At 37.1% G+C, this 8,385-nt stretch overlaps 2 protein-coding genes across 2 annotated transcripts; both read left to right on the top strand.

Annotated features, from left to right (window-relative positions):
* The first annotated feature begins 611 nt into the window (after positions 1-611).
* Positions 612-3,521, top strand: LOC127639122 (putative nuclease HARBI1). The gene is made up of 4 exons (XM_052120987.1): positions 612-1,648; positions 1,739-1,854; positions 1,981-2,092; positions 2,204-3,521. Exons 1-4 carry the CDS (start codon positions 1,198-1,200, stop codon positions 2,554-2,556), a joined length of 1,032 nt encoding a protein of 343 aa, XP_051976947.1. The 5' UTR covers positions 612-1,197; the 3' UTR covers positions 2,557-3,521.
* An 829-nt stretch (positions 3,522-4,350) lies between these two features.
* LOC127639115 (protein FAM98A-like) lies at positions 4,351-6,931 on the top strand. Its single transcript, XM_052120975.1, has 8 exons — positions 4,351-4,443; positions 4,543-4,649; positions 5,155-5,277; positions 5,377-5,642; positions 5,743-5,823; positions 5,941-6,057; positions 6,154-6,297; positions 6,451-6,931. Exons 1-8 carry the CDS (start codon positions 4,400-4,402, stop codon positions 6,607-6,609), a joined length of 1,041 nt encoding a protein of 346 aa, XP_051976935.1. The 5' UTR covers positions 4,351-4,399; the 3' UTR covers positions 6,610-6,931.
* The last annotated feature ends 1,454 nt before the right edge of the window (positions 6,932-8,385 follow it).

Consider the following 8,385-nt stretch of genomic DNA (forward strand, 5'->3'; position numbering starts at 1 on the left):
AATACTGTTTTGAGGATTAGCTCTGCCAAGACCCCCTGTGGGAATCGCATCCATGACAATAGAAAACTCCCTTGGTGTCACTGGGATTTTAAGGACATCTAGAAACTCAGAATAAGTGAGCAACATGCCTTCTTGATTTAATAATTACTAGACTTGTGTTATGCCTGCTAAAAACCATCTTTCAAAAAATAAAGATTTATTTTTAAACAATAAATTGTAATTGTTCCAAATTAAATGTCTATGGGGTGAAAAGTTATGCTATATAACAGGGACCAAGCCAGCAACATTTGTTTATGAAAGGAAGATACATTCAGTGGGATTTTGTACATTTTGTAATTGCAAATCAAGAGAAAAGATATAGAAGATTTCTGACCAGCCTCCAAGAAAGCGTTAACTTGGATCACGTGAGTCTTCTAAGCCAATCATATGGCCCCGACCTCACGTTCATAGTGTTACGACAGTAAGTCACCGTTTGCGGATACATTATAAACAAATGGAGAGAGCCGTTAACTGACATCTATCTGCCTGTCGCAAATTTTGCCACGAATACTCTTATTAAACAACAATTCTATTGTTGTAAATGCCACAAAAATTTTACTCCAAAAGGACTGTTTAATATAAAACATTTTGAAGATTAGCAGACAGGTGGTCAACTCATTAAGTGATGAGCTATTTCCACACAAAATGAGTTTATTTTGCACACTGAAGCAGCTCCATTATTGACATTCAGACAAAACGAACTACCTCTGGGGGCTGTTCCATAAAACCAAGATTAGAGTATAAGCCAGGCTTATTTCGGTTAGTCAGGCTTATTTTTGGTAGATTCGGTTTCATAAATCAAACTTAAAAAAGTTCAAACTCAGTTACCCCGGCAACTTATGCTGGCAAATTAACCTGGTCCGGGGCAGGATAACTGTCAGGCTAAGTCTGAGTTCAGGCTTAACGCGCATACGATTTATACTCACCTGCTGGTATTTCGATGTCATTTTATTTTACTTAACCACTATTAATAAAATTTGTTTTTTAAATAAATAAATCAGGAAATGTACTTTACTAATAAATGTAAGAAATTATAAGGTATAAATACACTAAGAAATGTTCAAAACTTGTGTGTTTAATTGGTGAGTTTGGTTAATGAGTTTGGTAATTAATTAAAAGTATATAAATAGGGAGCTGAACTCGTTTCCAAACTTAACCATGGCGTGTCCTTTCATAGATGAGGTGGTGGATGAGGGAGCTATAGTCTTGCGGAGGGCATTTCAAAGAGAGAGAACTTTCAGAGGCAGGTCAGACCCATTGGCTTTTAATGACAGCTACCTGTATGAGCGATATAGGTTCTCAAGAGATGGCATTGCATATATTTGTAGATTACTAAGCCCACACATTGCAAATAATACACGCCGCAACAGAGCGCTCACAGTCCCACAGACGGTGTGCATTGCACTTCGCTTTTTTGCCAGTGGAACATTTTTGAACACAGTTGGAGATGCAGAGAATATCAGCAAAGCATCAGTTTGCCGCTCTGTACGAACTGTGTACCTTTCTTTAAAGGTACACAGTTTCTTCACAAGACTACTCAATGTGTTCATCACATTCCCTGGCCACAAAGCTATTCGTACCATTAAACATGCCTTTTATGGAATAGCTGGTAAGTTCAAATAACTATAAAACATGGAAATATTTCTTGACTGTTGATTTTACATGGGACATATTTAAAACAAACAAATAATTTTCCTAGGTTTCCCAAATGTTATCGGTGCATTGGACTGCACCCATGTGCGTATTAAGTGTCCGTCTGGTCCACATGAAGCAGACTTTTTGAATAGGAAATCAGTACATAGCATCAATGTACAGGTACGGTCCCACTGAGATGATATTGAAGGCTATGCTCTAGCACTGAGTGTTCTGTACTAAGCTGGGCACCAGTGTTTAGTTCATTGCAATTAAAATGTAGTGACCTACAGGTTTAATTTCTTTTAGATGATTAGTGATGCAGATTGCATCATCACAAATGTAGAGGCCAAATGGCCAGGCTCTGTGCATGACTCCAGAATCTTTAGAGCCTCATCTCTCTACCAGCAACTAGCAAGAGGTATGCTAGTAATCACTTAAATCGCAAAAAGTCTTAAAAAAAGAAGAAAAAAAAAAACTACATTATATATCTATATATCTATACGTATATATATTCATTCTGTCTATGCAGGAGAATTCTCAGGAGTTTTGCTGGGAGACAAGGGATACCCATGCCTGCCTTACCTCTTGACTCCCCATCAGGACCGCTACAACAATGCCCATGCACGCACAAGAGGTTGTATAGAGATGGCATTTGGGCTGATAAAGTCAAGGTTTCAGTGCCTGAAGCACCTCAGAGTGACTCCACCTAGGGCATGTGACATTGTAGTTGCTTGTGTAGTGCTCCATAACATTGCTTGTCTGAGGAGAGAGAGGCAACCAAGGATTGTTGAAGAGGAAGACTGGGGCAATGAAGCAGTATTGGAAGAAAACGAAACAGGCAGACTTATACGAGACACATATGCAAATAATTATTTTGCTTAATATGGTCTAAACCATGTGTAGCCTTTAAAATTTTCCACTGGCCCCTCAACTTTCTCCTTAGTTGAACAAACACACAGAAGTCAAAGTATTTAATGTGATTTGTCTTTATTCAGAGTGAATCTGCCTGTTAGGGGTGAAAACACACAAATAAATGTTGTGGAAAGTGATCAAAAAGGTAATGTTTTTTTTTTCCTTTTCCTTTTTTAAAAATGGTAGTTCTACTTGCATTTTTCTGTAGCTGTTGAATTTCCAGCTCCAACTTCCTCATCTTCAGTTTTTTATACTGGATGTCGATATCAATCGCTTCCATTTGTTTAAGGAGGTAGCGTTTATACACTCCTTATGTTTTCTGGGTTCTGTAGCAACATAGATTTAAGTTATTTCATTGAATACTCTTGTCACATTGTTTTCATTTCTTAATACTCACTTTGTCACATGTGGTCCCAGACTGAGAGGGCTCTAGAACAGTGTCAGCATCCTGAAAACACATTATGATCATTTTATCACACAAGTACACTTTTTAATATTCAATACAGTATAGCATGGAACCTGTGAGTACCTCAGGCCTCCTTGAACATACAGACACAGTCTCCTCATCCTCCTCAACTGATGGGCCTTCTCCCTGTGACCACTGATTAAACTCAGTTAAACTCATTAGCTTACATGACTGATTTAAAAGGTCTCATACTCACAGGCAACATGATGTCTGGTGGATCCATAATGCATACAGAATCTTGATAGAAAAAATATATTTTTTTTTACCAAAATGCACCATTACAGTAGCACAAGTACCTCTACGTGACACTACTGCTATAATAAGGAATAATGATAAGAAGGAATAATGATAATAAAACACACATACACACACCTTTTATATACTCACTCCTTATACTACGTGATATAATTTTAGATGATGTCCCCCCCTCTATTCCCTCAAGGACGGGCCTCCCTTTATTAATTTCCAAAGCCAGCTCCTCTGCAGGAGTGAGGCTGGCTGGTGGTGGCCCTCCCCCAGTGCCAGCAACCTCAGTCTTCTTTTTGGTCGCTGCAATAAAAAATAAAAAAACCTGAATAGTTGTAACTTCAAGCTGGCATTGATTACATATGTACATACCATTAGATTTACTTACCATTCTGAACTATATTTTTAGATTTTATTTTCACCTGTTGCCAGGTTCTTTTTCCTTCACTTAAGTTGCTGCTGCGTGAAAGCAATTAACGTTACTGTTATTCACACACAAACGTTGCAATGTATTGTGAAACACATTCAATGTTGATAAAGTATTTTAAATAGTTTACACCACTACTTACGCATTGAGACGATCAGCAATTTCCTGCCAACCTTTCTCTCTTGCTTTATTTATTGCCGCTGTATTGGCTTTTTTGGTGATGACATCTTGAAATTCTTCATATGTTTCCAATAGCAAACGCTGTTCTGTTGCCGTGAACATCGCTGCTCTATCTTTTCCTTTTGTTGCCATGGTAGCCCACAGTAAATCGATTGACCCATGCTCGACTTTTCAGGACTTTTAAACAATGGCGTGCACGCGCAATTATCTAGACTATTTAAACCTGACTCAAATTAGTAAGATCACATGATCCTCAACTTACTGTTATGGAACCAATTTAAGCGCGGATGTTTAGCTCGGCTCATTCAAGTCAGGTTTTGGACTTTAATCCCCGCTTTTCTAAGCGGCTTTATGGAACAGCCCCCTGGTGTTCCCGCAGCTTACACTTGGATTTGCAAACACTAGGAGAGGGGCGCTGTTTCAACTTCAACACACAGTAAACGAGGAAGTACTTAAAAAATACTTTTTACACAGTGTGTGACGTTTAGCCTACAATGGAGAGAGATATTGGCACAATTGCTTCAATTAAAGCTCTTGGGTGAGTTACTTTGAAATAAACAGAGCATTTGTTTTAAAAGTATTATCGTCAAGATATTTACTATCAAAACTTATTTTCATTCCTTTTCATGTTGTGTAGGTATAAGAAGAGTGAGTGCCTGAGCAAATGTACATGTGATGAATTACCTTGTCCACTGCTTACCTGGTTGGTCTCGGAGCTAAGAGCAAGTTGCCCAGATGTGCCAGGTAATCCAACCCAACAAAATTATGAGGCATTCCTTGTCATTTTGAATAACTGTATTCTTTGTCAAGTGTATAAATTAAACTGTTTTTGGGGATGATGTGTTTTATTGGCTGGATGCAAAGTTTCACTTGCTCATTTTCGAGAAATATTATTGTGTTTGCAATGTTACTGGATGATAAATAAGGTGCATATATATATATATATATATATATATATATATGTGTGTGTGTGTGTGTGTGTGTGTATGCCTCTTATTTTTCTGTCTTTTATTTTTCATCTGTATTTATCTGCATTAAACTGTCTGTAAATACACCTAAATGCTACTTCAGATGCAGTGTAAAGTTGCAACCATTGAATAACATTCTGTATGGTATTTGCTTAATATCTGAATCAATGTATCTGTGGGCTTAAAAAATTTGAGCAACTTATCATACAACATTCTGCAGAACTTGGCTTTAATCATCCAGTTTTTGATACTATCCTGAATAAAATGTGTTTGTTTTTCAGCACGGACGATTGGTGGTGCAGTTCTGGTGGGGGAGTTGAGGCAGGTGCTTAAGGAGATGTCCTGTCCACAAAATGCACTCACATCAGAGAACTTTAGCCCACTTCTCCTGTGCAGACTGACTGGTAAGGTAGGCTGGTGATGGATGGACTCAGTCCATGTATTTTAGTTAGTTGTGGATTGTCTTTTAATATTAATACAGTATTATGTCTTTCAATTTACAGAGTACTTGGTATCAGAGCTAATGGCAGCACATATGCTGATGTACAGAGAGGTTCATCCAGAAGATGCTGAACAGAAATTTGAGTCAAAGGGCAAAGAGCAAAGAAAATGGGAGAGTCTTACAATGGACAGTAAGGATGGGCATCAAGAAGACAGTCAAGTAGAGGAGGATATAACTAATTGGAAAGAATTTACTAAGAATGTGGGAGGACTGTTTCATGCTCTTGGGTTAGAAGCTTCCTCTCAGATAAGTGATGCCTGTGCAGAAGTAAGAATCAGATCACCAAGCAACGTTACCAGTCAATAAACATTACTACATGTTGCAATGTCATTTTGACTCTTGTATAACTTATCCATCATTCATTCAGGTGGAGTCACGGGTTGCATCACTTCCAGAGGGTGTAGTGCCAGAGCCATTACTGAAGACTAGTTTGAACTCTGTTCAGTGGGTATGCAATGCATAAAATTTGTCCTATTCCAGAGCTCTTTGTTATACCAGGATGCAATATAGTGAAGAATAGAGTAAAGGTTGTTTTGACCTCAAAAGCTTTTTGTTTCACTCTTAGAAAACGATTAATGAAATTGACAAAGCTCTCCGTAAGGATTATGAGTGTCGGCGCCAAATGGTGATCAAGCGTTTCTATGTCACACTTCAGTCTTTTGGTTGGGGAGAGAGGGCACAGGTACTAAGATTGTATTATTAGCAACCATTTTTTATTGTATAATGTAAAATTTAGTTTTTTACAAAGCAAATTCTGTATTCTTTTTTTTTTTTAAAGGAGCACAATGCTGTGCTTTCTTCCATGCCACCCTTTTCCCCCTCTTTTGAGTCCTCTATCTCCATTGCTAAGCTATTGGCCGCCAGAGAGGACCAGTCTCGCATTTTGCCAGTTAAAGCTGGACCTTCAACAGCTCTTCACAAGGTACCCTTCAGCCAAACTTTGATTCCAATAGTCACAGTAAGACATTTCATATTAGGTATGTTTTAAAAATTCAGACAACCATCAATCAATTACTTCTATAATGAATAGAATAGACTTATACTCATGTTCTCATTCTTTGATCTTTCCATTCAGGTTCTAATGGGCAGTGTGCCAGATAGAGGGGGACGTCCAGGAGAGATTGAGCCACCAATGCCCAGCTTCACCAGTCGCAGGGAGGGAGCAAGCAGTCATCAGTACAAAAAGAATAGACGAGAATACTCAGGAAAGAAGAAAAAAAAGAAACCTAATTAGAGATTTTGTTTTTTTTTTGAAGTGCTAGTTTGGTAGCTTGAACTAACTTCTCAGCTACAAGAACTTTCAGTTGTAAAAAGAGTTCACTGACAATTAAGTTTAAGGAGGCAATTACTCAGTCCATGACCATTAGTGTCTATTTTATACTTTTCTTTACTATGGTAATAGATAAAAAAAAAAAAAAGAGTGATTATTTAATGTTAATTATTTTAAGCACTTCATTTACAATATTATTTGAACAACAACAAATGTAATAAATTCATTTCAGTGAAATGTATATATGAATGGCAGAGCTAAGACCTGTGATATAATTAAAAAGATTATTTACTTTAACATTTAAAAACTGCATTACATTTATTTTCAAGAACAAAAAAGGAAAATTCTGTCATCACTTACTCACCCTCATGTTGTTCCAAACCTGTTTGATTTTCTTTCTTATGTGAAGGAATTTCTGTCCTGGTCCCCCTTTTCAATACTGTAGCAGTGAATAATCTGCTTTTAAAGGGATAGTCCACCTAAAAATAAAAATTCTCTCATCATTCACTTACCCTGATACCATCCCAGATGTGTATGACTGTCTTTCTTCAGCAGAACACAATTAAAGATTTTTAGGGAAATGTTGAAACTCTGTAGGTCCTTATAATGTAAGTAAACAGGTGTAGTCATGCACATCTGGGATGGCATTAAAGTAGTCCAGCATAAAGGAGGTAATCCATACAACTGGAAAGAAAAAAGAAAAAGTCATGTGAGTCTGAGAGGGAATAAGGGTGAGTAAATGATGAGAGAACAGTAGCTTAAAGGGGTCATGACATGAGGAATTACATTTCTTTGATGTGTTGACATACTGTATAAAAGGTCAATGTACTATAAAAACATACCGTAAGTTTCAAAACTTCCTCCTCACTGCAGTAAGAGCATTTGTTGAAAGCAAGCTACCAAAATGACAAATTCTCTGCTTCCTCCACATTGTGATGTCACACTGTGGTACTCATAATTTTAAGATTTACGCATTTTAATTTCATAACAAAATTGCATCCAACTGAATTGAGTAATCTTTACCAAAATAAATTAATAGAAACTAAATATTTTGTTAAAAATTACACTACAATTTGACGGATTTTTGTTATTAAACTGAAATACATAAATCTTACAAATAGGCTAAAATATAAATATATTTCATGTAGGCCACAAAATAAATAAAAATTACAAAAGATTTACAATTGACCATTGCTGTGAAAGATTGTTCCTCTGAAAGATCAGGGAATGAAAATCACAAAAAATAAAATGAGCACATAAAACAGTTATTCAAGTCTAAAAATCTTCTTTTGTGGTCCTGGTCCTATCTGAAATGTTCAAATATCAATATAGTCTTACTGAGTATGAATGAGACATACCATAAACTGATATTGCATTTGCAGGAGCTCAGCTACAATCAGTTTCTCATGTGTCATACAGAAATATCCTATCTCTGCCAAAGTCATTTACCATTTTTCCCACCAAGAACATGTGTGGACCGCAAACAGTTAACTGGAGTGTTTGGATCTGGTAACCAAGGACGATTCAGTGCTCCCTACACACAGACAACCCGTTAAAAGAGGATGAAAGAGGTCTTGGCAGAATGACTGGGGGACTTCTACAACATTGACATTAACGTGAATAATATTTTGGAGGTGTTAGAGTCCTGTGTGCACACGCCAATAAAGTGACATGCGTGGCAGGATGACTTTTTGAAGAAGAGCATCGGACCCACTGACATTACTGGAGTTACTTTTGTCA

This window comes from Xyrauchen texanus, chromosome 4 (assembly GCF_025860055.1).
Source record: "Xyrauchen texanus isolate HMW12.3.18 chromosome 4, RBS_HiC_50CHRs, whole genome shotgun sequence".
NCBI classification, from domain to species: Eukaryota; Metazoa; Chordata; class Actinopteri; order Cypriniformes; family Catostomidae; genus Xyrauchen; species Xyrauchen texanus.

What these genes read in the sequence shown, in the direction of transcription:
- LOC127639122 (XM_052120987.1), top strand. Translation starts at nt 1,198, where the DNA reads ATGGCGTGTCCTTTCATAGATGAGGTGGTGGATGAGGGAGCTATAGTC. An exon ending in TGCCTTTTATGGAATAGCTG is followed by an intron (nt 1,649 to 1,738) that starts GTAAGTTCAAAT and finishes TAATTTTCCTAG; the next exon opens with GTTTCCCAAATGTTATCGGT. An exon ending in TACATAGCATCAATGTACAG is followed by an intron (nt 1,855 to 1,980) that starts GTACGGTCCCAC and finishes AATTTCTTTTAG; the next exon opens with ATGATTAGTGATGCAGATTG.
- LOC127639115 (XM_052120975.1), top strand. Translation starts at nt 4,400, where the DNA reads ATGGAGAGAGATATTGGCACAATTGCTTCAATTAAAGCTCTTGG. An exon ending in TAAGTGATGCCTGTGCAGAA is followed by an intron (nt 5,643 to 5,742) that starts GTAAGAATCAGA and finishes TCATTCATTCAG; the next exon opens with GTGGAGTCACGGGTTGCATC. An exon ending in GTTGGGGAGAGAGGGCACAG is followed by an intron (nt 6,058 to 6,153) that starts GTACTAAGATTG and finishes TTTTTTTTAAAG; the next exon opens with GAGCACAATGCTGTGCTTTC.